This window comes from Colletotrichum lupini, chromosome 5 (assembly GCF_023278565.1).
Source record: "Colletotrichum lupini chromosome 5, complete sequence".
Taxonomy (NCBI): domain Eukaryota; kingdom Fungi; phylum Ascomycota; class Sordariomycetes; order Glomerellales; family Glomerellaceae; genus Colletotrichum; species Colletotrichum lupini.
This window is the reverse complement of record NC_064678.1, coordinates 6,520,973-6,547,359: the sequence shown is the minus strand read 5'-3', so window position 1 is coordinate 6,547,359 and position 26,387 is coordinate 6,520,973. Positions and strand designations below refer to the sequence as shown.

At 52.3% G+C, this 26,387-nt stretch overlaps 12 protein-coding genes across 12 annotated transcripts; 6 read left to right on the top strand and 6 right to left on the bottom strand.

The window, feature by feature from the left end:
- Nucleotides 1-207: 207 nt before the first annotated feature.
- CLUP02_11389 (3-oxoacyl-(acyl-carrier-protein) reductase) lies at nucleotides 208-1,490 on the bottom strand (the record flags this gene model as incomplete). Its single annotated transcript, XM_049290357.1, has 4 exons — nucleotides 208-371; nucleotides 513-799; nucleotides 867-1,319; nucleotides 1,411-1,490. 4 exons carry the CDS (start codon nucleotides 1,488-1,490, stop codon nucleotides 208-210), a joined length of 984 nt encoding a protein of 327 aa, XP_049147502.1.
- Nucleotides 1,491-2,392: 902 nt separating this feature from the next.
- Nucleotides 2,393-5,203, top strand: CLUP02_11388 (uncharacterized protein; the record flags this gene model as incomplete). The annotated part of the gene is made up of 7 exons (XM_049290356.1): nucleotides 2,393-2,723; nucleotides 2,847-3,044; nucleotides 3,189-3,452; nucleotides 3,509-3,678; nucleotides 3,733-3,954; nucleotides 4,693-4,959; nucleotides 5,030-5,203. 7 exons carry the CDS (start codon nucleotides 2,393-2,395, stop codon nucleotides 5,201-5,203), a joined length of 1,626 nt encoding a protein of 541 aa, XP_049147501.1.
- A 1,436-nt stretch (nucleotides 5,204-6,639) lies between these two features.
- Nucleotides 6,640-7,291, top strand: CLUP02_11387 (uncharacterized protein; the record flags this gene model as incomplete). Its single annotated transcript, XM_049290355.1, has 3 exons — nucleotides 6,640-6,656; nucleotides 6,714-6,761; nucleotides 6,814-7,291. 3 exons carry the CDS (start codon nucleotides 6,640-6,642, stop codon nucleotides 7,289-7,291), a joined length of 543 nt encoding a protein of 180 aa, XP_049147500.1.
- Nucleotides 7,292-7,825: 534 nt separating this feature from the next.
- Nucleotides 7,826-9,061, top strand: CLUP02_11386 (uncharacterized protein; the record flags this gene model as incomplete). Its single annotated transcript, XM_049290354.1, has 3 exons — nucleotides 7,826-8,276; nucleotides 8,336-8,568; nucleotides 8,627-9,061. 3 exons carry the CDS (start codon nucleotides 7,826-7,828, stop codon nucleotides 9,059-9,061), a joined length of 1,119 nt encoding a protein of 372 aa, XP_049147499.1.
- An 87-nt stretch (nucleotides 9,062-9,148) lies between these two features.
- Nucleotides 9,149-11,190, bottom strand: CLUP02_11385 (FAD binding domain-containing protein; the record flags this gene model as incomplete). The annotated part of the gene is made up of 5 exons (XM_049290353.1): nucleotides 9,149-9,230; nucleotides 9,308-10,257; nucleotides 10,306-10,367; nucleotides 10,461-10,929; nucleotides 10,993-11,190. 5 exons carry the CDS (start codon nucleotides 11,188-11,190, stop codon nucleotides 9,149-9,151), a joined length of 1,761 nt encoding a protein of 586 aa, XP_049147498.1.
- A 4,720-nt stretch (nucleotides 11,191-15,910) lies between these two features.
- CLUP02_11384 (nucleotide-sugar transporter) lies at nucleotides 15,911-17,602 on the top strand (the record flags this gene model as incomplete). Its single annotated transcript, XM_049290352.1, has 5 exons — nucleotides 15,911-15,994; nucleotides 16,082-16,111; nucleotides 16,168-16,476; nucleotides 16,545-17,282; nucleotides 17,333-17,602. 5 exons carry the CDS (start codon nucleotides 15,911-15,913, stop codon nucleotides 17,600-17,602), a joined length of 1,431 nt encoding a protein of 476 aa, XP_049147497.1.
- Nucleotides 17,603-18,365: 763 nt separating this feature from the next.
- On the bottom strand, nucleotides 18,366-18,809 carry CLUP02_11383 (uncharacterized protein; the record flags this gene model as incomplete). The annotated part of the gene is made up of 1 exon (XM_049290351.1): nucleotides 18,366-18,809. One exon carries the CDS (start codon nucleotides 18,807-18,809, stop codon nucleotides 18,366-18,368), a length of 444 nt encoding a protein of 147 aa, XP_049147496.1.
- Nucleotides 18,810-18,860: 51 nt separating this feature from the next.
- CLUP02_11382 (uncharacterized protein) lies at nucleotides 18,861-19,445 on the bottom strand (the record flags this gene model as incomplete). The annotated part of the gene is made up of 1 exon (XM_049290350.1): nucleotides 18,861-19,445. The coding sequence occupies one exon, from the start codon at nucleotides 19,443-19,445 to the stop codon at nucleotides 18,861-18,863; it is 585 nt and encodes a 194-aa protein (XP_049147495.1).
- A 1,530-nt stretch (nucleotides 19,446-20,975) lies between these two features.
- On the top strand, nucleotides 20,976-21,417 carry CLUP02_11381 (uncharacterized protein; the record flags this gene model as incomplete). The annotated part of the gene is made up of 2 exons (XM_049290349.1): nucleotides 20,976-20,983; nucleotides 21,057-21,417. The coding sequence occupies 2 exons, from the start codon at nucleotides 20,976-20,978 to the stop codon at nucleotides 21,415-21,417; spliced, it is 369 nt and encodes a 122-aa protein (XP_049147494.1).
- A 193-nt stretch (nucleotides 21,418-21,610) lies between these two features.
- CLUP02_11380 (uncharacterized protein) lies at nucleotides 21,611-23,001 on the top strand (the record flags this gene model as incomplete). Its single annotated transcript, XM_049290348.1, has 2 exons — nucleotides 21,611-22,247; nucleotides 22,310-23,001. 2 exons carry the CDS (start codon nucleotides 21,611-21,613, stop codon nucleotides 22,999-23,001), a joined length of 1,329 nt encoding a protein of 442 aa, XP_049147493.1.
- Nucleotides 23,002-23,529: 528 nt separating this feature from the next.
- Nucleotides 23,530-24,522, bottom strand: CLUP02_11379 (pectate lyase B; the record flags this gene model as incomplete). The annotated part of the gene is made up of 1 exon (XM_049290347.1): nucleotides 23,530-24,522. One exon carries the CDS (start codon nucleotides 24,520-24,522, stop codon nucleotides 23,530-23,532), a length of 993 nt encoding a protein of 330 aa, XP_049147492.1.
- Nucleotides 24,523-24,553: 31 nt separating this feature from the next.
- CLUP02_11378 (uncharacterized protein) lies at nucleotides 24,554-25,879 on the bottom strand (the record flags this gene model as incomplete). The annotated part of the gene is made up of 3 exons (XM_049290346.1): nucleotides 24,554-24,638; nucleotides 24,774-25,253; nucleotides 25,407-25,879. 3 exons carry the CDS (start codon nucleotides 25,877-25,879, stop codon nucleotides 24,554-24,556), a joined length of 1,038 nt encoding a protein of 345 aa, XP_049147491.1.
- Nucleotides 25,880-26,387: the final 508 nt, after the last annotated feature.

The window sequence follows — 26,387 nt, the reverse complement described above, 5'->3', positions numbered from 1 at the left end:
TCTCTCGAAGCGGTAGCTCTCACGTCTCCCCTCCTCGATTCAACTCTCGACGAGGCATACACTCAAGGTCTACTTCAACGAGCTGCTGCGGCCGCAATGCACTTGCCAAATCTCAAGGTCATGGAACTGTGGAAGACCTGGAAAAATCAAGCGATTCTGTTTCGTTACGAAGTATCAGGTCACACAGTCGAGATCTCTCACGGTGCATCATGGGACTTGAAGCTGTGTCAGGATGTTTGGAATGGATGGGAGGGGGTGGCAAAACATCATGGAAACCTCTTCTTTGACCTTCAGCTCAAGGTACTCGACATTCCTGCCAGTGCCATCATCGAAGACATGCTCCGTGTCAATTCTTGGTAGTGGCAGAGCATCTGTTCATTCTTCTATCAGTCTAATTTCATCTATGAAGCATAGCTTCGTTGTAATGCTACGCTCCGTAATAGCCAGTAAACAGCTTCCAGGCTACTAGGTTTATAGAATCTTGACTGAGCCGCCATTGGCTGCAATGACACTTCCATTGATCCAGCGCGCCGCATCGCTTACGACGAGACCCACGACTTTGGCAACATCATCTGGAAGTCCGACTCCGTTATGGATTGATTTTCCCTCGCTCAGAACCTTCAATGCGGCTTCGCGCATGTCCGGCGGTGCACTCCCAGTGAGCGCATCAGTCGCCGTACCACCCACTGAGAGGGAGTTCACCGTAGTTCCCAGCGTCGTTGTGTCCTGGCTTAAAATATCCGCCCAAGATCGGGTCAGAGATTCCATTGCTGATTTGGTCGATGCGTACAACATGGCACTTGTAAAGTTAACATCAACACAGGAATCCGAGATCGCCAAGGTCTTCTTATTTGACTGTGACTTACTACGATGCTGCTGCGGTACGAGCCCAATCGCTTGAGATATTGACAACGCGGGATTCCGGCTGGATGTAGTCTCGTCTGAGAAGCACGTCCATCGTCAGCGCCAAAGACTGTACATTGCCTAGCAAGACCCTCTGGATGAATTCAGCATCAAGCTGACGGACTGGCCGCGCCTCAAAGTGGGTTGCGTTGTTGATAATGATGTTGAGTTTGCCATCGAACTCATCCTGGACTTTGTTGGCAATCGTCTCGGCCAAGTCTGGCGAAAGAAGGTTGGCAACCAGTCCCGTGACTCTTGGGGCGTCGAACTGACTCGAGTGGTATCCCTGTTGAACGGTTTTTTCGAGAGATTCGAATAGGATGAGTGATTCAGTGGATGCACAGGTACCAAGAACGTTTGCTCCGCGACTGGCAAGGTGAATAGCTATGGCGCGGCCAATACCGCGGGAAGCACCTCTGTCGCCATCATTAGCAACCTCCCAGGCCGTCCATAGGTAAATCCGCAATGACTCATAAAAACGAATCACAAGAGGGCACTGAAGCTTACGTTACCAGGGCATTCTGACCTCGGAGATCCTGAGGGAGGAGAATCATCTCCTTGCTAGTTTGGGGCGCTGTGGTGCTCATCTTGGCAACTCTTACGTTTGGTCGGTTGGAGCTTCGGTGCTGTGATACCTGACGAATACTTTTTGGCGGACAAAGATGCCTTCAGGTACCAATAGAACCATAAGTTAATTATAGATTTCTTGGCATTAGCATTCAAAGACAGCTTACAAACAGAGCAGTTGACTATCTGACACTTACAAATCCGACAACCTTCTTCGCTATTCCAGCGGACAACGAAGTCGCGAGAGAATCACTCAACGGCTCATAATGCAAGAGCTCCAAAATTCATCTATGGGGCTACGTAGCATAATTGCTGACTATTTTGCAGATTTGTATTTACATCTACTCGTGGTTCGTCTGATGACGTCCGTTCCGCTTAGTAGCCGAATCGGGCCGTCACGGACTTCAATAAACAATTGAGCCGAGCCATCGTAAGTTCACTAACCAAGTTACACCAAAGACGGCAAAATCTCTCCATTAGATCTGAGATACTAGGTAGAATAACGTGATTTTTCCGCGATCCCCGTAGCGGCAACACTTGTTCCAAAATCCGAGTCTTTCCATTGTAACCCGAGACCCCGTCGACGCTGTACGGACACCCCCATCGGGTTCTCGTCACCCTAGCGAATAAAAACATCATACTAGATTCATAAACCTTAAGGGTCCAAAACATTGGACGCTCGAATAGACTGTGCAGATGTTATTCTCCCAAAGATCTTCCCTGTCGTGTTCCACCCGGGGCATCTTAGGGTTAAAACCGAGACGCGAAAGGGAAAAGCTTTGGTACTATCTAATTGATGTAAGTTTTTGCATGACATCAGACTTGTATATATAGTTTGCCGGTTCTTCGTATCAAAAGAGAACGATATACCCCCATTCGACTTGAAGATTATCAAGCATCATCCTCCATTGCCAACACTACCATGTCTCATGAGACTCAATCATCAACGCTCGCTGCATTGCAGCCCCTGACCCAGAAGTTGAGCCAGGGGTCAGTCATCACACCGGATGATCCGTCATACAAGCTTCACTCGGAGCCGTTTGCCATTCAGAAGCAGCTTTACCCGTCAGTGGTTCTCATTCCAAGCACCATCGAAGAGCTGTCCTCTATCGTGCGGTTTTTGTACTCCTCGAGCTTGGAATTTGCAATCCGCGGTCATGGATTCAAATCGCCTTCCGCCAAAGACGTGATCGTTAGCATGCTGAACTTCAAGAGCCTGGAATATGACTCGACCAAAAAGATTGCTACGGTTGGTGCGAGTGCAACTTGGGAAGAAGTAGTAGGGTTCATGGAACAAGTTGACCCCGATTACTCAGGTGATACAGTTGTGTGTAACCCACAGCACTATCCAAGCTAACTAGACCCAGTTCCTGCAGCCCGTACACCTAGCATCGGAGTCACGGGATCTATTCTCAATGGCGGCCTTTCCTGGATGTCCTCCGAGTACGGCGGCATCAGCGATCCTATCAACTTCCTTGATGCAGAAGTAGTCAAGTTTGATGGCACTGTTGTCATGGCATCTCAGGAGCCGGGTCTTCTCTGGTCCCTAAGCGGCGGCGGCGGCGGCTTTGGTAGTAAGTACAAGTCCTAGCTCGTCTTGAGACTTGTGATCATCTCAGCTAACAGAAAACCAGTCATTACCAAAGTTCTTCTTCGGGCGCATCCGTATCCAACTGAAATCTGGTCGGGCATTGTGCTCCTACCTCGTCACCTCTTAGCGCAGATGATTGATGAGGTGGTCAAGTTCAATCACTCTACGCCCCATCCGAAGGTCAACTACTTCATGTACTTGATGCCACAGCAACTCTTGCATACCGTTCTGGAGAAGCCTGAGCCCGATCTGGGTGAGACGGTAATCTTCCACTTGTACGACGCCTTGGGTGAGGAGCATGGTCGAGCTACCTTCGGTTGGATTCTTGAAAAGCCCGGGGCAATCGACCAAACAAGAGTAACCAACATGAAAGGCGTTCTCGACATGCAGAGTAAGACGCTCTTATGTTTTCCAGAGAATACCACGTTAACACGATTCCCATACAAGGAAATGCAAATGTCATGCGAGGCACAATGAAGACGCTCTACGCGCCAATGGCAGTATCCGACTTGGATCGTGTCACAATCGCTCGAGCGATTGAAGTCTATGACAACATAGCGAAGCTAGACCAGACTATCCACGACATGTCTTCAGTCATCTTCGAGTTCTTGTTGCTTGTAGGTTCTCATTCCATCTCGTCATTGTCCTCCTACTGATGAGTCGACTTACAGCGACCCCCAATTGGCGGTACCGCAGAGGTTGCATGGCCTCGGTCCAACAACCTGAACCACCTGTTGCTTTTCATCATAAGCTGTCCGGGGAATGGCACAGAGGAGCAGGAGAAAATCATTCGTCAAATCTCCAACGATGCGCCTGGTCAAGTTTTGGGCCTAGGAACTCGGGCGGAGGTCAATCCTGCTGGCCTCGAGCCATCTTACCACGACGTGAAAGGGGTGAGTAATTTCAGCTGATCTCTGAGTTTCTTGGTTCGAAATATTTTCTCTGATGATTCGATAGGTATACCGGGAGCATTATGAGAAGTTGGTGGAGTTGCGGCGCCTTTACGATCCTAAAAAGCGCTTTCAATCGTTTTTCTAGGTAGCTTCCTCGGGCAATTTCAAGCAATCATGTTGTCTGTGAAGAGAATTGAGTCTTTCTCAAATTGAGTTGATCTTTATTTCGATCTAGGTAGGACTGATACCCTATTTCGTCCAAGCCTCATGATCGAAATTTCGTGCACGTAAGTCCACAAATTGAAATTCCTCATAGTGCGATGGAGTATTGTGAGGCGCAAGAATTACTGCACGATGAACACATACGGAGTGAGAGCTCTCCGCTGTGAATCACTGAGTAGTGCTCTACTGAATCGCTTCAAGTGTGACATGCAGAGTCGAGTCAGGGGTGGGGACGGGCTTTTGACTCGCACCCTCGGCTCACGACTTTGTAGATGTTAACTCCCCAGTGGCGCCACGAACCCCGAGGAGCGAAATGATGTTGGTTTCGTTGCATAAGTATGACTGATGATACGCAGCGGTTTGACTTGGAACACTGAACCAAGCATCATTCTCAAAAGAATCGGAACCGCATCTCCTTTCAAACGACAACTTTTATAATGACTTCAACGTTCGCGCTTAGACCCCAGCCCTAACTAGACTTTGAAAAATTCTCACCAATCATGTAGACCCGAACAGCAATTTGCGGAACTCGCCAAGATCGAGGGCCATGTAGAGGAGGCCACTATCGCAAGCGTCTACGATCAGCTGAAGCCTGTCGCTCCAGAGCTACTCGTTGGCCAGTGGGAAGGAGGCAGTTTCGATACTGGACATCCCACGCATTTGCAGCTTCGCAACTTCAAATGGGCGGGTAAAGACTTCCGGTCCGTCGATGATGTAGATCCAATCATGCGATACGAAGAAGATGGCAAACGAACGTGGTTTTCTGACTACGGCCACGCGCGGGTAAGTGCATCTAGATTGGGCAATTACTTGTTATCGAAGATATAGCTAAGAGAGATATCAGGTTCGAGAGGTTAAGTTCAGGGGTGTTGTGACTGCGGCAATGGTTTATGACAAGTTCCCCATCATTGACGCATTCCGTTATGTGGATGAAAACACTGTGGTCGGTGCTATGGACAACAAGGAACTTCAGCACTCTGGGACATACTACTTTTACCTGAGAAGAAGAACCCAGAGCAAGGCCTAGCTAATTAGACTATAAACCTACTTTATGTAGATCATCCTTCAGTCCGGGGCCCCGCAGACGATCCCCTGAGTACAAATACCACCATAGACCTGGTGCGTGAGGGAGTTCGTGACTACTCGATCGTTCTAGTGAAATGAGTGGCTGGTTGTTTAATTAGTTTCAAAAAGGAAACCATCTCGTACCGCGTGCTACCGAGGATCCGAGGTCATTTGCCTCTAACATCTTTGTTCCCCCGCATTCTCATCACAACTCGTCGGACAAACCCCACCCACGTCACCCCGAACCCACCATTTCAGGCGACTTCTTCGTCTGCTGAGTAACAGGCGAACTTCAATTTGTCGCATACTCACTGCACGACACTCAGCTTCAATACTCAGAAACAGGGCGAAATGACTAGCACGCCTACAACTTCTTGCACACAAGATACGGCTGCTCGATCACCCGGGCGGACTTCACAGACTGCTGCAACATCTCAGAGGCTCAAGAAGAGAGAATACGATCGCAAAGCCCAAAGAGTTGCTCGAGAAAAGACGAAGAACCGAATAGCTCAGCTTGAGAGCTTGGTCGCGAAGTTGAGCCAGCAAGATGACACCGCTACTACAGCATCGCTCATGGCAGAGTTGTCAAGGGTGACTGAACAGAGGAACAAACTCATGAGATGTCTCAAAACGACTTCTTCTTTGTTCAACGATCATGTCAAAGAGGCTGAATCATGGGGCTCAACGGGGATGATTTGCGACGTGGCTTCTCTGTCGAAGCCGCCATCAGCTAAAGAGGTTTCGCCGAAACATCCGAGCCCGGAATCATCAACGTCTCCAGCATACTCATCAGTCCCTGTCTTCGATGGCTCCGCCGATGAGATCCCGGAGAAAGAAATGGGGGATGACATGGACAGTTTCATGGACGAATCTTCTCTTGATATCAACCAAATTTTGGGTGACTCAATGTTTCAGCCAGACTTCACAACACCCGCACCATCGAAAAACATGAGTGAGCCACACATGAGAGGCGTATCACTCGACACATCTACATCAAGAAAAAGTCAGCAGTTCACAACAGAAACTCGCCGAATTGCATCGAAATGTCACTGCTCGTCAACCAACAGACTTCGACGACTCTCGGATGGTTCACAAGTCAGTTGCAATAACTGGAAAGCGGGTAACGAAATTCTTCAAGAGCCATTTGCTCTCCCCGACGCTTCAATACGAATGGAAGGAGAGACAGTCGAGGATGTTCCTGTCCACGCTGTGCTTCATGGCTGGGATAGCTTGGCGCACACAGGCAGGATGACGCCTTTATGGAGAAAGGTTCGCCAACTCGATGAACTTTGCTTCTCAGCATGTGGACAAGCGGAACGTTTGGCCGTTCTGTTCATAATCCATCTTCTTATGAGGGCATATGCGGATCCGACATTGGTGAAGTCTGCAGTCGTACCAATGTGGTATCTGAAATCGTAAGTGCAATGCATATTGTTGAGCCCTCAATGTGGCCATGGGCTAAACCTATGAAGGCCTCTGCAGGAAATTACTCATGATCCATCAGCTGATTACTTTGCCTGGTAAGTTGGCTCGATTCTTAGCAAAGGGCATGATGCTGACTTATAGATGCAGGCCAGCCTTAAGGTACCGGTTTGCCATTGCGCCACACCGGTACTGTAGCAATTTGTTCTGGCACATGTTCAAAGAACATTTGCGAATAGTGTGGCCGTACGACTTTCGAGACTGCTACATCAGGAACATGCAACTGGGAACATACGGTCTCTCGCCTCTCTTCAAAGAGAAGATCCACGACTTGCGATCTTGGACAATGGCACCAGATTTCTTTGCCCAATTTCCCGAGTTAATGCAGGATATACCAAAGTTTCCAGGCCAACCGTCGCCAGCAGTCGCTCTACCATTCGGCTTGACGCTTTCGCGCGATGTGGACGGCTCGAAGGCGGCAAGAGATGATGACGAAGAGAGAAGCAACTCGCCCAGAACCGAGAACAGCACGAGGGACCATATCTTATTTCCCTCATTTTCTCATGTAAGCGGCTTGTTTTTGAGCGAGCTTGGCATCGACGGCGTGACGGATTGCTTCGACTTCTGATGTTTCGGGTATCTAGGTACGCCTCTGGTATCTTCGGGACCTTTGCGATTGGGGCAGCACAGTGGCGCAGCAAGTACGCGTCTGTACAGTCCCTAGCTTAATAGAGCAGATATCTACGGAAATGAATCGCTCTAAGTCAGTACCCAAATATCCTGATAGTTCATTCTTCGCTGCCGTACAGATAGACTACAGAGTGATGGATCGCGCTAGCAAGGGTGGCCCTGCAACCCCAGCACCTCCGCGGGCCCCCGAGTCTCCACCAGATCCGAGTGTGCGATGAGTCCGACTCCGTCGCACAATGAGACGAAACCTTAAATCACGGGTCAAGCCTCACAACGGGGAAGATTCTGCCGTACAAAGCCCCTGAAATGCAGCCTCGCAGTTTTCATCATTCTGGGAACGGCCGGGAGAGCCTCCGCTGAAAAGGACTGCCGACGGCTCCGTGGAGGAGGTTGTCACATTCACTACTACCTCAGAGACTTTATGAGGGAAGCCTCGTCTGCTTTTTCTCTGTCGTCGAACCACCGTCAGATCATGTATTCAGGCACGATGTTGCTTAGCATACTTCTCTTTGGCATCGGACTTGCAGATGCTAGGCCATCTTCAGATGGCACCTCCGAGGACCCAGACCTGACCCGAAGCGTACAACTGCAGCATCGGCAAATCAACGACACGATAGTTCCCATACGGCGAGACTGCCCCTTTAGTCCCTGGGATGAACTTTACATAACCGACTTCCTGCAAGAGCATTTTAACGACTTATCAACGACTGATCACTGCTGGATCATCAAGGGTGTAGCAGGATTACACGAACTACTACAGAGAAACATCTCAGCTAACCCCATGCTCAACGTCACGATACCGACTTGTATACAACTTAACGTTACGTCAAAAGGGAACGCCTTCTCTATTGACTTCTCAGATGACTCTTACAAGGTTAATGGGGTCGACGAGGATGACTTTGTGTTATTGACCTATGTGCATCGTGGGTTGCCTCATTTCACCCCCTGAAGTCTATTATACCATGTATCTGACAGGCTCTAGTTGTATGCATGACTGCGGCGTTTTTCTTCTGTTATCCCGTCATTCTGGTACTGGCTTCAGCGCCCAACTTATGCATCATGATCGATCGCGCACTTCAGGAGCCCACGAAACGAAAGTTGGAACGATGGCAGACAATCTTCACGGTCCTCCTCTTCGCTCCCCTGTCCATCGCGGGACTAGTCGCCGGCACAATCGCAATGGGAACCTCTGACCACGCAAGAACAGAGCACGGAGTAAGCTACCCCTCCTTGAACGCTTGCAAGTCAGAAGCTGACCCTGATATTTTTCTAGATCATCGGTTACATTACCATCGGCCTGGCCGCAATATCAGTTCCCCTCTACCTCTACCAAAAGAGACTCAGCTCCCGCCCAGATCTCACCTTCTACATGTACCGCCGCCTCAAATTCTTCAACGCCCTCGACTTCCTCGTCTGCCAAGCCATCCTGCTCATCTCGGGCTTCGCCCTTCCCGACGGCATCGACGACTTCGGCATCATGACGATTTGCGGAACGAATACGCTCTCTTCGTCGCTCCTATTCTCTCTGGGCATGATTGTTTCGTTTGTGTGGAACTGCGCCATGGCTACGATGACGGTGCAGTGGCTTCTCGAGCGGAGGGTTCGGGGTGGGAGTCTTCGGGATAGGGCCCCGCCGTGGATGCTCAAGATTCTGCGGAAACGGTCGGATTCGAATATGACTTTCCAGACGTTTCAAGAATCTCGTTGAGAATGGTATACCATTAGCATCTTATGCTTATGGAGGGAGGCTCGAACAGTGGCGACCACGTTAGAACAGCTATAGATCATCTTTGATTTACATTATCTCAGTGAGAGGATTGTCATTATCCGCCCTGTAGATAGACACTAGCTTGTCCATGGCCGATGAATGAAGAAAGCTGCATGTGCGGCAAGACTTTATTCAATTTCTCGTACGAAGGGATTGGACCTTCATCTCATGTCTGAAGGTTTCTACCAGTTGAAGTACTTGGAACCCGGCACCGGGGCGCGATCCAGCTTGAAGTACCCAGGCTGCAGTTTCTGGAACACCTCCTTGGGATCATACTTCTTCGCGATGCTCTTGAGCTTAGCCTTATTATCCGCACCGTATCCACTGACAACATCCTGGAACTGTGCGGCGTAATTCATGTAGATGTAGTCGTTCTCCAGCCCCCGCGCCTTGGCTTCATCGTTGATTCTTTCCATAACTGTTGAGGCAAAAGAGTAAATCTTGTCGTCGTCCTCTTCGTTACTCCACATTATGGAGAGGAGAATGATGTAGAACGGGCCGTCTTCGACATTGAGACCCAGTGCATTGCCCCCGTTCTGCTGCATGTGCTTCAACATCGGAATGGTGATGCCCTGGAACACCAAAGTGGGAAGAATGCCAGGCAGGTCCGTTACGGCAAGAACCTCCTCAAAGTAGATTTCCTGAGCGGCATCAACAAGTCCCTTGTCGGCCCTGCTGCTAATGACGGAATAAATCTCCCGCGGTCCCGGCGGTGAACCCTGAGCTCCTTCCGCAGCCCAGTCAGCAATTATGCGGTTCTGCGTCGTGTCCGAAATGGCGGGAATAGCGTTCCATTCGGAAAAGATTTCGGCCTCGCCGCCATCCGGCTCGGCATAATACAGCGTCGGGAGGGAGAGTTTGGTGCCGTTGAAGTAGGCGTATACGTGCCACAAGCCAGCCTTCGGGTCCTTTTCCGCGTTCGCAATAAAGTTGGCGTAAGCCTCAGAGAGCGCAGGGAACGAGTCTTGGAGATAGGTACGGGAACCACCCCACATCTTACCGCCTGGGAGCGAGATGGTCCGGAGGTTGAAGCTAACTACGAGGCCAAAGTTGTTGCCGCCGCCACGTAGGGCCCAGTACAGGTCCGGGAACTGGTTGGCTGATGCTCGGATGATAGCACCGGTAGCAGTGACGACCTGTTAAAATCAGCTAGTGCTCAGAGCCCCCCCCCCCAGTGAACTTACATCGTAGCTCTCGACATTATCACAAGCCCAGCCGTGGAGGTTAGAGAAGTAGGATATGCCACCTATGATTGCATTAGCTCATGGCGTTCTACGATCGACGCGTTGTGCCAGGCGTATACCTCAAGGAGACTGCGAGAGTCTTTGTTCAAGCTCACAAAAGATGCATGGCCCGGCTTGGAGTGTCTTGATCGGGAACGTACCTCCAGTAGTCAGTCCACCAACACCGATGTCGTATATCCGACCACCGATGACATTCAAGTCAGACTTTGTGAGCTCGCGGTAGACGTCGCCCCAGATATTGCCAGGTTGAATCGAAGCAATTTTCTTGTCAGCAGACAGCGCGATGCTCTTCATGTTTTGGAATGAGATCGTGATCCCGTCCTGAGAGTTGGACGCACCAGCCATTGCGGCGTGGCCACCGCTTTTGGCAGCGAATGGGCACTGCGTGAGACGGGACAGTAGAACCACGACAGATACTTGCTCTGGCTTCGACGGCTTGAAGACACAATAAGGGCTGACCTGGGCTTGGTTCCCAGACCAGTATGAGCTGACGAACTCAGTGTATGCAGGTTCATTTCTCGTTTCGACAGCATCATCGCCATAGACAAATTTCAAAGTGCCACACTACAACAGAGAATCAAACGTCAGTCACCTTGGAAGTGGCGTTGCGGAGGGTAGACGACTCACCGCAGCGGAGCAGCCTGTTTCCGACCTCTTGTTGAAGCCGGTCAGGTTTGGAATCTCAGAAATGACAATGCCTAGCCCATGAAGTGCGTCTACAACATTGAAGTTGGCAGGCTCCGTCGAGCTGATGTCAGCTGCGAGGGCGTGAACAACGTGGCCAGCTGCGAAGGCAGCCGCCGCAAAGAGCCTAGGACTTAACATGACTTCGTTCAAACGTCGCCTCGATGACTTGGAGACAAATTTCAGCGCGAACCGGGGATATCGATGGCACGAAACACAGTTATGATTTTATTGAACGGGTCAAGCTGCGACTTTATAACCGGTTCGCGGTCAAGCCGTGAGCAGCATGCAGGCAGCTCGTGCTGACTGCAGAATTATAATCTGCAATCTCACCGCATGTACGATACTGGCGAACCCCCATTCCTCGCTGCAAGGGACGCCTGCAGAAGTCCCATGGTCCTATCAAATTCAGCCTTGACCGAGAGTAAGCAGCCACGAAGGAGGCATTAAGGCATTGCTTAACGGCTGGGCGCTGATGTTGTCGTTCAGTTGATTGAGGATGGGAGAATATCAGGCTGCAAGGCGCCATACGTAAGCAATAAAATGAACCATGTTTGGTGATATGTTCCTTCGCGTGTTATTGCCTGTCGGTCGCAACGAATCGTATCGTTGTCGTTGGTGGGTGGTCGAATCTTCGGAGGTGCTTCTCAACAGGTTACAGAGTATCCCTACCTCGGCTAACAGATGCAGGACCAAGATACATGGGGGCCCTTTTCGCTATTACCCATGTCGCTGCAGGTGTGATCGTGAAGAAACAGAAGCCCGAAAGCATCCAGTTGATAAAGCAGAGAAAATGCGACTGTTATTATCGCTGACACTGGTCAGAGTTACGCTAGCAGAAACTTGCCTCCATTCTTGCGGATGAAATACAACTTGCATCAGCGGCCAACCATCCATAAGAGGGATTTGGGGCGTGCGAGAAGCAAGAAGTCCAATCCTATTGATGCGCCAGTTTTGTCAAGCACGAGGCTGACGAGGATGTACGTGAGACCTCGCGTTTGTGTCGCTTGACACCCTTGTATGAAATCGATGGGCTGTCACGGATCCTCAGTCACTGAACTAAGCCCATATGAAGAAGTCATGCGAGCGTGTAGCAGAGCTGGGAGGAAGTCTCGATAGTTCATAGATACAATGAAAGTAGCTAGTTCTTTCGGCTCTGCGAGCATTTAGCATTCAAGCATATACATGAAGGTATCTGCTTACGAGACCGATGGAGCGTGACTGTGGGATACGACACACATAATGAGTTACGGCTGACCGTCTGCCAGAACTCTGTCCGCATCACTGAAGAATGAAGAAGCCAGCATATTCTGCTCGACATCTTTCGAGCATCTATGGTGTCATTGATGGATGGCCAAAGGCATCGATAACCCCCGTCGTCCAGCTGGGGGAGTAGCATAGCACTGCGATCTCGCTTGGGATAGAACGGTGATTTTCGGGTGGTGGAAAAGGGTGTTTGTTATTTCGCTTGTGTGAAGTTGGCAGCACACACGATCATTCTGTGGCTTTTATCAATAGAGACTGGCCGAGAAGTACCGTCGGCTCAGTGACGTGATGTTCCTCTGTTTGAGGACGACAAGCCATCCGACATCAGTCGTCGGAGATGTCGAAGCGGCATGCCATCCCTTCGCCGGACCGAATATCGGAGGATCGATTGAACAGACAAACTCCAATCATAACTAGGACCTCTTCATAACCTCACCTGGAACAGAGCCGGTAGATGTCTGGAGCAAGCCAATAGCGGTGCGAGAATCCGGGGGAGGCGTTGAAATTGGGATCGCACTAAGGCATTCCAGCCTTCGTGGCGACCACCCGTGCGAAGCCTCAACGTTGAACCGTCCCGACTCATTGGCAGCTGTCAGACGCGTCTCTTGTGACATGGAGGATGCATCGTCTGAAAACCATGGAATGGATCCCGCGTGATGCGCCCTGCCCAACCTTTCCTGGCTACTTGGCCCCCCTTCAACTTCACACAAGGTGACGTTGGCGGTCAACATTGGGCGGGTCATGAGGCCAAGCATTGCCAGACGTGGCGGCGTAGTCGCACGGGACAGGGAGCTGTCTAGATGGTGATTGGCGTGGTGTTGAGGGCGGGATGGCGGAAGTTGTCAACGCGGTTGGGGTAGCGTGTCTCGCTTTAGGGAAGAATGTCTCGATGGCGCTTCTAGGCTTAATAGGTTATTAGGTTGTCTTTGCCCAAAAACCGAAGTGGTGATCCGGCCAAGTGCCAGGTGACGCCATGCTGGACCCAGATCCAGCCAGGACAGTTCACTATGCATGGAGGCGCAGAAACTATGGGGAGCTTCCCCGCCCTGGGCCGGGGCTAGTTGCTTGAACGGTGAGCTTTTGATCTCGTGAAGGGCTGAGGGTGGTCAGTGAAGATGGTGGAACATTGAATATGTCGACGACGGTCTAAATAGAGGCTCGATTCTTGAGGCTTGTGGTCGAAGGAGTGCCCAAGCAATTCGACTGTGTCTCGGTGTATGCATCGACTAGGAACCAAGATAGCTTTCCCAGCAGCTTCCCCGGATCATCAGTGACGGCAGCCAGGTTGCAGAGACAGGAACAAGAGAAAAAAGGGGGCCGAAAACAGAGATGATCCCTGTCATCGCATCGCTGATCGTCTGTTTACAGTGCCTCTTGTAGTGCTGATTTGGGTGCCGTGGACCCATCTGGATTGCGTGCGAGTTGGGCCTCAGCGCGGGTTCCTCCACTGCAAGCGTGACCGATGCGTCGTTGATCTGCAAGCCGGGCAAAAGACTCCAGCAATCGTCCATCCCGCAGGCTGGGCATCTGGGCATCTAGGCACAAGCGGGAAAGGGCGTCGTGGCAGAGACTCGCAGAGGTAAACGGGCGGGCTTGGACGGCACGGCGGCACGCTCGGGCGGTTGAGCGGGTTAGAATCGGACTGAAGATCAAGGGACTCCGACCGATATTGGGCGGCTCTGCATCTCTCGGTGCATCAGAAATCGCAATAACGAGGATCCGGGCAAACGAACTGGGATAGCAGCAGCTGAAGGACGTGGGAAGCTTTGGGGTCTGGTGGTTCGAGTGTTTCCTCTCGCATCGACTTGCCCAGTAGAACAGGGTGGATGCCTTCACGGCAACAAGCTTGAGGTACGTGTTTCTGATTTTCTAGGTGTCTCTGAGGTGTATCGCAGTGTATCGTGGCGTATCGCATGGTTGGGGAGGGCGGCATTTGCAGGCAATCCCGCAACTGTCATCGGGGAGAGTTTAAGAGTTGTGAAAGGTGAGGCGAGGCGAAGGACGGTTGACGAATGGGAGGCCGTGGAAACTGAAGCTCTGCCCAAGTTTTTTGCTCATGCTAACCGAGGAAGGGGGGGGCGCCGACCAGACATCGAGACGTGGTTTCAAACAAGTCACCAATACTTGGGTTTGGTGCTGTCGCGATACGGAGATCCGAGTATTCGTCCCTTGTTCCAGGTCACTTGCTGTTGTGTTGTGAGGTGGTCTCTACTTCCTACCTTACGGTATTACCTCACAGGCTCACAGATAGTGTAGAGGTTGCCAGATTCACTCACGGACAGGCTCTGACTGAGCAAGAGCACATGGTTTTTGCAGGAGACATCGGACACCGGACTTTCAACAAGTCACCAATTGGGAGCCAGGCCAGTGAGAGAGCGTGTGCACTCACTTGGCAAGCCGGCAAACGTGCATTCAAGGCCATTTGAGAACAGACTTCATCTCAGGCGCGCATTGCATCTCTTCTTTTTTTCATTCCTCTTCCTCTTTCCTGCATCTTGCACTTGCCTTGGCATTTGTGTTTTGCACCTTTCCCTCCCTTCGCACCTACAGAAATCTGGAAGGAGAGACCAGAAAGATTAGAGACGAGAGACGAGAGACTGCAGAGACCAGACCAAGGGGTACGTACCCTTGTCGTCCTTTCCTTTCCCCCTTCCCCCTTCCTCCCCTTCTCGTCCTGCTCCTTCCTGCCCGCTGCCCGCTGCCCAGTCGCTCCAGTCTCCAGGTCCGTAGTGACTCCACTACGGCACCTGCCTGCTCTGCACTCGCACTTGCACTTGCGACTTCCAGGTTGAGGTGAGGTGCTCTTGCGGCTTGCCTGCCCTGTTGCCCCAGCTGCTTCGGAAGGAAACCCCCTTGCTCCTGCCCGCCCTTGCTCTTCCCTTACGTCAGGGGCCGCCTCACCCAGTCAGGGAAGGAAGGGACCTGCGTACCTGCGTCACGGACAGCGCATCCCAAGCAGAGGAAACACACAGTCGCAGTCACGCAGATTTGCACTTGCACTTGCTCTTGCTTGGACGGGGGCTAGAAACGTCCCATCCTGGGGCATTGAGAAACGCGACACACTTTCCAACCCTCTTCCACGGCTTCAATGCAACCCTTCTCTTCTTCTTTTCCAACCTTCCCCTTCTCTTCCTCTCCTGCTACCTGTCTGCATCTTTCCACCACCCGGCAGCTTGACATTGCCAATCACCACTACTTGCTGCCACGCGATCCATACAACCCACCGTATTACCTGCCCGCCGCCGCTCTGACATTGTTCCAGACCCCTCCAGATCATCATCTGTACCCCGATTCGCTGTCTTGACGCAACCTCCTACCAAGTACACTACCTACCATCCTACGACGAGACGGGAAGAAAAAAATAGGGTCAAAAAAAGGGAGAGCTTCAGCTTAGCTCCCACACCACCCACTTTGTTCCCCCCTTTAAACGCGACGAATTATCGGCGGTTCAAAAATACCCGACGAAACAGGACCCCCAAAACTTCGAGGAGAACAGCACACATCGCACGAATTTAACATCTGCCTACTCATCTTAGCACCGCCAATTGCTATTTCTCACGTTTTGACGATCTCAATTCCTTTCGCATCAGCCATAATGGCTCTCCTCGACGCTGCCGCGCCGCCGGCGGGGGGGCCGACACTTTTCGGCATGTCCATGAAGCAACTTTCCCTCATCACGGTACGCTCTAAACGATTGCTCGCCCCAAGCCTTGCGCAAAGGCTCCCTTCTATATCGGCGAAAACTGACAATGGCCTCGCTCTATAGCTCACTTTTCAAAACTCGGCACTGATTCTGGTAAGCCTTCTCGTTGTCGCCATCTCTAGAAACCAGCGCTGACCCGGCCGTGGTAGATCATGCATTACTCCCGCATCATGCCTCCCGTGGGCGATCACCGATACTTCACATCCACCGCAGTCTTCCTCAATGAGGTGATCAAGCTGTCAATTTGCTTGACTTGCTCCATTGCAGAGGTTTCGCGCACATTGGCACCGTCCACGCCGGCCACCGTCATCTTCGAGCAGATCTTCAACTCCGTGTTCTCGGGCGATGGGTGGAAGCTCGCAATTCCAGCAACACTATACACGCTGCAAAACACACTACAATACGTCGCTGTTGGGAACCTGGATGCCGTTCACTTCCAAGTTCTATACCAGCTCAAGGTACGCAGTTACGGATTGATTCTCTCATCTCGGGGGATCTACCGGACCTAACCGTGTTCTCGTCGCAGATTCTCACGACCGCTGTCTTCTCCGTTACGATGCTTCGCCGCGCGCTCGGTATGAAGCGCTGGATCTCTTTGATCATCTTGACCTTGGGCGTATCCATTGTGTCACTTCCCCAACCTTCGTCCGCAAGCCATGCCGAATCGACGTCGGCCAGCATCCTCCTGCACGACACCACAGACCATTTCTTTCCTCGCTCCGTGCACGAGCTTGGTCAAGCTGCCGAGGGTGCGGCGGAGGTGGCCCGTGAGCTCACCAAGCGCGCCGCGGACGGTCTCGCGGGCGTTGGCGGAGAAATCGTGAAGCGGTCGGCCTCGTATCAGGGTATCCAAGAGGACCAAGACCCGTCACCGCTCATGAACTACTCGATTGGACTGACCGCCGTGCTCGTCGCCGCCGTCGCCTCGGGTCTTGCTGGAGTCTACTTTGAGAAGATGCTCAAGGACTCAGGAACCCATGCCTCTGTATGGACGCGCAACATCCAGCTGTCGTTTTACTCGCTGTTCCCTGCTCTAGCAGGCGTTATCTTGATTGATGCGGAAGACATTGCCAAGCATGGTTTCTTTGATGGCTACAACTGGGTCGTATGGACCGCAATCGTATTCCAAGCTGTCGGCGGCGTGCTTGCGTCGTTGTGCATTAACTACGCCGACAACATTGCAAAGAACTTTGCTGCAAGCATCAGTATCGTTATCAGCTTTCTATTCAGCGTTTGGTTCTTTAACTTTGAAGTCAATTTCTCCGTAAGTAAATTCCCGCAGCCCGCCATGATTCTTGAATCTGACCTTCTCAGTTTATTCTCGGTACTACTCTGGTTCTTGCCGCGACCTACATCTACAGCATTCCCGATCGCAAGGGCCGCCCGCCACCGATTACGATTGCGAGCTACGAGAAGGCAATGGTTGACCCGGCGTACACGCCAGCCGTCACCGACGAAACCAAGCTTAACCTCGACCCGCTCGATGCGGTCCGCAGCATGGGACTTTCGACGTCTAGGCCATCGTCGCCTATGCTGCACCACCACCGAGCGCCATCAGCCAGGGGCAAGAACCGCGACGACTAATTTGCATCACGTCGTCGCTATAATGACGTCACTTTGAAATGCTGTAAACGTAAATTCGTTGACCGGAGTCGAGTTGGGGGATCGGATGGGGAGTACCATGACGAGCAACAAAAGGCTGGGTAATAAAAAGGATTGGAGGGGGGGCTCGTTTTTTGTGCACCTTTTTTTTGTCTTATCTCGGGTGGCATGCTCCGGAATATTTGGACATTGAGTCCTGGAATAGAGTCCGGCTTGCATGTGAGCAAACCACCCACACACCACACAGTATCATCAACAGCGATACCCGGCCAGACCGTAAGGTCCAGGCAACGGTGCATTGTATATCTGAGGCCCCTCTTAGGGAGTCGAGAGCGCGAGTGTTCATATTGCAGAGACTAGCAGCTGCATGCCACGGACGAGCGGTACAGCGCTAGCCGCTCGGAGAATAAGAGATTTACATCGTTACGACTATGCTTTGCGGGAGTGCTTGATGATGTGGCCTGCATATTCGAGTAGCAGACAATGATAATGAGATCGATAAGTCCAGTCTTATTATACACATAAGGCAGAGCTGTCGCTCACAATGATGGCGAATTTTCTACTGACAAACTGCACTGGCATCATTGCACTATGCGGCCAAGTGCATACATGGTTTTGAGGACTCAATAGTCAGTCCATTGCTACTCTGTCATAGCCCTTGAAGCTCTTCGGCAAATATTGACATGCCATGAAAATCCCCCTTCTGAAAATGAGTACTCGTTCAACTGCTTCCAACCGCATCAATCTAGACGGTGACCTCCCCTGTCACGTACGTACCAGCAATCTCTTCGCAACTTGCCCACACGAACACCTTCTCGCCCTTGGCCGCTTCGATGGAGAACACGAGGTTTTTGCTCGGCATAAGGCTCTTGACCTTTCCCTTCCAGAAAAAGACCAGTCGGCCATCCGAGGTCTCGGCAGCCATTGTGACCCAAGGTGTCGTCCCTTTCCATACTGGAGCCTCGCGATTCGAACAGCCTAGGATGGCGCGAACGATGACACCACTTTTCGGGCCCTCGTCGCGTTTGGGTATGTCAACAGCAAGTACGAGGCGTGGGAAGTGTGCCAAGCTACGCACAATCTTCTGACCGAATGGCGGATTTCGGGAGAGCACCCTCTCGATGTGAAAGAAGTCCATCTCAGCAAGCCGGCGTATGGTTCTGATGCCATGCTCGACGAGCGTGATCATCTTTTTCGGCCCAATATCGGGTACCTGAAGTAGCTCCGTCGCCAGCCCCTCCTAGCTTTTGGACACGACGGCACGCCAGGTCTCGAGGGAGCGCCTCAGGCCGACTGCGTCTTTGCGGCAACCCATGATGTCGGCGCAGGCACGCAGAACCTGACCCAGGATCTTTACTATGCGGGGTTTGTCGGACAAGAGCTTCTGCCGGGCCTTGAGGGAGAGGCGGTCGCCGTAGTCTCCGCCCGAGGCTTCGCATTGGGCGACGAGGAAGACCTTGTGCCAGGGCTCAGTCAGGGTCTCTTTCAGGGGCCAGCGGGTTGAAGGATCGTTGTTGATGTGGGAGAAGGCAACCTTTTCCAAAGGATTGAAGGTGAAGGAGAGGAATTCTGTTGCGGAAGAGGCACAACGGAGGATCTCTCCGGGAGGTGGGCCGCGGGGAAGGGAAGCAAGTGCTCGGATTGTCGGAGAGGAGAGTGCGTGACGAAGCATGATTGCATGATGCTCTGGTGAGAGATCTGCTGTTGTTTTGGGGTTCTTTGAGGCCTGTGTGCTTTGCGAGGGTCGAGAAGCTGGTGTCGAAGACTGAGATTGAGAATGAGGAACCTTGGAGGGTGTTGGATTAGGGGTAAGGAGGGGAGGCATCGTGAACGATTGACTTCTTGCTATCGCAGCCCAGCACGCTTGGATTTGCTACCTTATGGAGGCAGAATTGGAACCGAGTTGAAGAATGATATTGACTTGAGGGGATGAAGGGAGAGGGAAGAATTGAAAGGCACCCGACCAGATCCTTGATCCTGAGACGATTCTGGAAGGGAACCCAGCATCCCTCCTTCCCCGAGCATTCGAGGATCTGTAGCTGCCCAGGTAGGTACCAAAGACTTATGGTGATGATGAGGCAGGTGTGATCTTCCCATCTTCAGGCTGCCTCCTCACGTTGTACTTACCTACCTTACCTTACCTTAGGTAAGGTAGTGTGGTACCTAGGTATTTCGAGGATCACATTACCTACACACAAGGAGTGTTACTTCCTTCTACACCGAAGATAAGTCTCGCAATGCGGCTGATTCGAACCAAAATTACGGAAAAAGGAAGTTGTCAGCCTCTCACGGAGTAACACGATGCCCGCTTACACTTTAGCACGCATAACGGTAACATTCGTCCGCCAGAGCCTTGCTTACCTACCTTTCCCATCCTATCTTACATCAAAGGTTACCTTCCTACGACGCAAGTAAGCCAGGTAGCACAACATTTTCCTCCATGCACTTTTGCTCAAGTGCAAAGTAAGGTAGGCGCCAAAGACTCTAATGGGGAAACGGGACTGGCCGGGGCTCAGCCGGCACTTGCGTTCTGCGGCCCGGGTTGACGCCGGCAGTCTCCGCAGTTGGAGTGGGTCTTCAGTAAGGTACCGCTACCTGAAGTTCTGCACCTTATTCAGCTCTCCCTTGCCCAGCTGAACTACGCTCTGACTGGCTTGACGGGCGTGACGTGACTGGTTCGGTGACTTGTTTCCTATCTGGAAAGAATCGTCAGTTAAGCCATTTGTCTGGCCCGCAGGGTCTCGCACCCAAGTGTCAAGCGACGAAGCTTTACCTTGCACATTCAAGGTTTTGTGAGACGGGGAGAATGACGTCGAGTGACACATACACCAAGATAGTGGACCCGAGTGAGACAGGGCGTAGGTATCCAATTCGTGCAACGGCATGTAAGTCAACAAATGCGACGCCACAACAAACGCTCCGGGGAGCTTTCAGCCTTCGGGAAAGCTTTTCTTGATCTGCCGTCTCGCCTTCCCATCGACTCCTCTGACTTGTGCCACATTCCTGCCTCGTTTACCAAGTTACACGTCCCCTGGACATGAACACCTGGTCACGGCATGTGGGTGGCACCCGCTGCGCCCCAGTCCCGCGCCTACCTAAGGTACCTAAGGTAGGTATCTGGAGCTCTTATCTTATCGGTACCTTGGTCGTCATCTGAGGTGGTCGCTTTCGTATTGTTTGTCATTGCTTCCATTACGTTGCTTCAACTCCGGCTCTTTGCTCCCCGACATATGTACCTTTCGCACCTTACAAATATGGCATTCAAGCCACCAGTGACAACTTGAATACAAGATTATTTGGTCTCTCCGGGTGAAGACACCTTCTCGACCCCGCGACTTACGTAGAAAAGCCCATGATGGATTCGTGATGGAGAAGTGGGTTGTCCGATGTGAAGAGGGGTACCAATAGGTCACGAATGCCGACCCCATTGGGACAGTTCTGGCCCCCCGTCACGCAATCACATTGGCCTTCGGACGACAGCTGTATCGCTGGATGTCTTGGCCTTCTCTGTTCTAATAGGGCCAGGCAAAGCTGCCAGCGATAAGACAACAAGTCCCAGGAAGATTGCATTGCATGGCTGCCTCTTCAAGGCTGAGCAACAACACCAACTGGCGCATACAGACAGACAACTGGATCCAATCCCCAAACTTGGAAACCTGCACTTGCCTCATTTCCAGCCCGCGTTTTCAGCAAGTCTCAAAGTGATACACGGCAGGCAACAGAAAGGCAGGCAGACACCAGTCCACCTTTCCTCACCTTCATCCCCCCTCAACTCCTCACCGAGCTATTGCCCATAAGAGGCCACCCCCCCGACGTCCTCGATACCATCTTCTCTTCTTCTTACATCCTCACTCAACCTTCAACATCTCACACTTCTCTTGATATCCTCGCAACTTCAATTTCACAGCCTCTACCAGAGTCTTCTCGCCAAGACATTCACCGAATATTCTGTCTTTCCACACCAACTCTGATACTACCTAGTCATTCATCATGGCCGATCACGTGTGCTACGTCGTGCCTCCACACCTGCTCAAGGCCATCGCCGACGCCGAGTGCAATAGCGAGCATACGCGTCATGCTGCGAGACAGGCTTTGAGCCTTCGCGAGCAGTTCACTACCCGTCGTGCCGAGCGCCTTGCCATTCTTGGTGGTCCCCGCGCCCAGCGCCACCAGCTCTCCTCCCACTCCCGCCCTTCCATCGTCCCTGATATCTTGCTCCAGCACATTGCCGATTCAACGGACGTCGACGATGACACCAGAGCCTGTGCCAAGAGGGATCTTGACCACATAAGAGGTGTTCAGCAAAAGGTCCAGCAGGTTCAGCAGGGCGAAGTCGGAGGTCCACAGGACCAGGTCACCCTCGCTGCCACTGCCGGTAAGAAGGACGACAAGTTCTACCGGGCTATCTATGACGCCAAGAACACCGAGAACGAGAGCAAGTTGCCTGGTGATGTGGTTCGTGTAGAGGGCCAAAAGGCTGTCGACGACAAGGCAGTCAATGACGCTTTTGACAATGTTGGCGAGGTACTGAAGATGTACAAGGAAAAGTTCAACTGGATTTCCATCGACAACAAGAACATGCATGTCATCAGCTCGGTCCACTTCGGTCAGAAATACGAGAACGCATGTAAGTACTATTTTCCTCTGTTCATCTGGAACTTCTAGGACTGTGCTGACAGTAAACGACAGTCTGGGACCCAGAGCGTATGCAGATGGTGTTCGGAGACGGCGGAGAGTTCCTGAGTAACTTCACTGGAACCATCGACGTCATCGGTCACGAACTCACCCACGCTGTGACTGAGCACACCAGTCCCCTCGACTACCAGGGAATGAGCGGAGCTCTCAATGAGCACGTTTCCGACGTTTTCGGCATCATCGTGAAGCAGATTGTCGAAAAGGAGGATGCCGGTCAGTGGAAAATGCCCATCACGGCGGTGACATTACTGACAACCATAATAGAGAGAGCCGATTGGCTCATTGGCGAAGGCTGCATCATGCCCGGTGTCAAGGGTGTTGCTCTCAGGAGCATGAAGGAACCTGGCACTGCCTATGACGACCCGCGATTCGGAAAGGATCCTCAGCCAGCTCATTTCAAGGACTACGTTCCGACTTTCGAGGATAACGGCGGTGTCCACATCTACTCAGGTATTCCGAACAAGGCTTTCTATCTTGCGGCGAAGGGCTTTGGTGGTTTCTCGTACGAGAAGGCTGGTCCCATCTGGTGGAAGACTATGAACTCGGGCCGTGTTCCTCCCAAGTGCACGTTCATCCAGTTTGCCGATGTGACAACGGAGATCGCAGAGGAGCTGTATGGAGACGAGGCAGGCAAGATCGTGAGGGATGCCTGGAACGAGGTCGGCGTGACCAGAAAGGGCAATTAGGAACCGAAGCTGCCACCTGGCTGCAAGCCCATGTAATGGGGTGTTGGGGACAGTTCTTCCAGTCTTTCCAATGAGTGACCCACGAGTATGTCTACGTAGGAACAGAGTTACCTAGAAACCTATCAGAATCGATTTCTCGCTCTGCTGCACCAAGTCCTTTGACTACCATGGTTCCCTTGGGTGATATGGTTGAATCAAGCCACAAGATGCCGGCCGGTGTTTGGAGAATTGCCATCAATGTAAGATTGATCATTCTGCCCCTTTATTATTCGTCGCCACCGAAGCAGAGAAACATTTAATGACCGTCACGTTCACGTTGCATCTGGAAAATAAGAGTGTGTTGAAACCGGCAACTTGTATCTACAGAACCAGGTGGCCAAGGGCCTTGTCTGATGCCTTGAGAGAGAAAAGTATTTACATGAATTCCGTACTTCTTCCTAGTACTTTCCAACCGGGGACACGAACATCCCACGGCCGGCAGCGCTGATTGCAGAAATTCTCACACCACTATTAATGACAACTAGTAACTTAGAAGGAAAGGGTCTGGCCGGCGGAGGCGACGACGGAGGCCTTGACCTTGGCAGAGCCGAGCTTGGAGTAGGAGTAGTCGGGCTTGGTGAAGGTGCCGGCAGGGGCGTCGTTGGTGGAGCCACCGAGGTCGACGTCGGAGACGGTAGCGTAGCCGGTGGTCTTGGAGTCGAGGAAGGTGATGGCCTTCTTGACGGAGGAGAAGACGGAGGACTCGACGAGGACCTGGGCGCCCATGCGGGTGTTGACACCGGAGGTGTCAATGCTCTCCTCGTAGTTGTTGAAGATGTGGACGTTTCCGAAGCGGACGGAGGGGACACGGGAGCCAATGTTCTTCCAGTAGTTGTTGGCGTAGGTGACGTAGAGCTTGCCAGTGTCCTCGGCCGAGTTGGAGTCGGAGTGGCCGACGAGGGAGCCCTTGTAGTGGTCGTGGAGGTAGGTGTTGGAGACGGTCACGGCCATGGAGGCGTGGGTGATGTCGAGGAGACCGTCGTAGTAGTCCTTGCCGTTGTCACGGTCGGAGGAGAGCTCGCAGTGGTCGACCCAGACCTTGGAGGAGGCCTGGATGCTGATGGCGTCGCCGTTATCCGCGAGGACCTTGCTGATCTTCATGTTGCGGACGATGACGTTCTCCTGCTTGTTGATGTACAGACCGACGCCGGTGAGGGAGGAGCCCTTGGCACCGATGATGGACTTGTTGGAGCCGACCTTGACCTTGGCGGCGCCGGTGATGGCGCCCTTGACGACGATGACGGCCTTGTCGGAGGAGGTGGCGGCCGCGGTGAACTGGGCCAGGGTGGAGACGGTGGTGGTGGTACCGCCGGAGCCACCAGTGGTGCCGGCGCCGTAGCCGACGTCGCAGGCGTCAGTGATGGTGGCACGCTTCTCGACGGCACGGGGGTCGACGGCGTTGCCGCCAACGACGGTGGGAGTCGGGGTGGCGTTGGCCAGAGCGGCCAGGACGGCGATGGAGGAGGCAATAGAGAACTTCATCTTGACTTCTTTTCGTTAATAAGCTGGGGTGCTAGTTGTGTGGTTGATTGATAGTGGTTGTGATAGAGAATGGGGTTGACGGTCTACGTCGAACGAAGGTATTGACAGTGAGGTTACTGAGAGAACGAATGCAAAGAGCGCGAAAGAGCTGAAGGACTGAAGAAGTTGGAAGTGAAGCGGGATGGAGATCGAAAGGGCAAGTGAGTATGAGGGCCGGAGGAGGATGGTTCTTAAGTATTCAGAGCCAAGACATCTCTTGGCTAAGCTTCTGTTGCCAAGGGCCAAGACCCTTTCCTTTGGGCTCTTCTGGAGAAACTCGAGCAGGCCTTGTCCTGCAGACTGCAGTACTGTTCATCTCTTCCTTCTCTGGTCCAGTCTGGGAGACTCCCGGAAGGGGGGTGATGGCTTGCGTACGCGTGCGCATCTTGGCATATCCCTGGTCTTGGCGAGGATCATGGTGGTATTGAAGGCTACGAGCGGGACCCAGGCCGAGCAGTAAGGTAAGGTAGGAGGAGGCTCTCGACGCTTTGGGGCTTGGCACTTGCGTGGTGCCTTGCCTGGGCCTGGACAGGCTGGGCCACATGTTGGGAGGTCCTTGGCGGAGAGAGAGAGTCGTGATGGGTGCACTCGTGGGTGGAGAAACATCAAGAGAAGGGGAGGGGGGAGGGGTGTATGTCTGGGTGGGCTTTGGTATACAGAGACCACGGGATAGAGTACATTCATTGATCACGCTGCTCATCGCGTCAGGCGCAGGGGATGATGGAGAAGGTCGGCGGTACGAAATACACTACGGATACATAGGGCGGTAAAGGGACAAAACACGAGAGAGCTTGTAGTATATTGGACATCAACCTGAAAAGGAAGCAGTGGGCAGAGTAGAAGACCCAAGAAGGTACATGCCGGTTGCTGGCAGCATGAAGCACGGGCGGTCCAATGTCACGGTGGCAGTGAAGCGGTACCCGGGGCCCGCGATCTCGAACTTGGAAATCGCACGAATAGACGGGACGGAAAGCCTAAAAGAGGTCGACCATGTGGTGTCACTGCTGTGCGTGGTGGTGGGCGTGGTACGAGCTGAGAGATGGTGGTTCGTTTGTCTAGGAGAAACGCAGGCCAGGAGGTGTTTGGTCGATATTCCGCCAAGACACGAACTAAGCCAGTAAGAGCGAGTTGACGTTTGGAAACGAGCCAGGGTATATAGAGGGATGTGGGCTTCGAAATGAAGCCAGGGGATGATTGATGGGATGAAAAAAAAAAGAAGAAGGGCGGACGACATGTGGCAGGGGTGGTGTGGAGAGCAAGTGAATATGGAGCCATGATGGAGGGAGTCCGAGAACATGGGATGGGTTGTAGGTATCATTGTGAGGAGAACACGGATAGACTAGAAGGATTTCAATGATGATTCCTTTTCTTCCGTATGATCTAGTGATCCACGGAAAACTTTTCGGCTCTTCCTACTCACGGATCAGATCACGGCAAAAGAAGGGTGACGGGGGCCACTGGGCATCGGATCAGGCCCAGTACCGTGGGTGGAGTTGTCAGCCATCGGAAGAAAGAGCCTCAATACTGGTTCCCCGGGGACGACGTCAGTTACCCGGGTCCAGGGCACCAAGTCAGTATTTTCGGACAAAAGCAGAAGAAGAAAACGCACTCGAGGCCTCCGTACGGAGTAGATGGGTCCCTTCAATTACGGCAGTCGCTCAATAGTGTGGGATGAGCAGTTCTGGGTCCGAAAGGGGGGATGGAGGCAGAATAAATCACACGAACAGAAAAAAAACACGTGAATAGGTGAGCAGAATTCCAGGACCTCCCCTCATATTCTGCAGGTTTGCGGACGCGGTTACAAATTTTCCTCCTAGGTTTTTCCC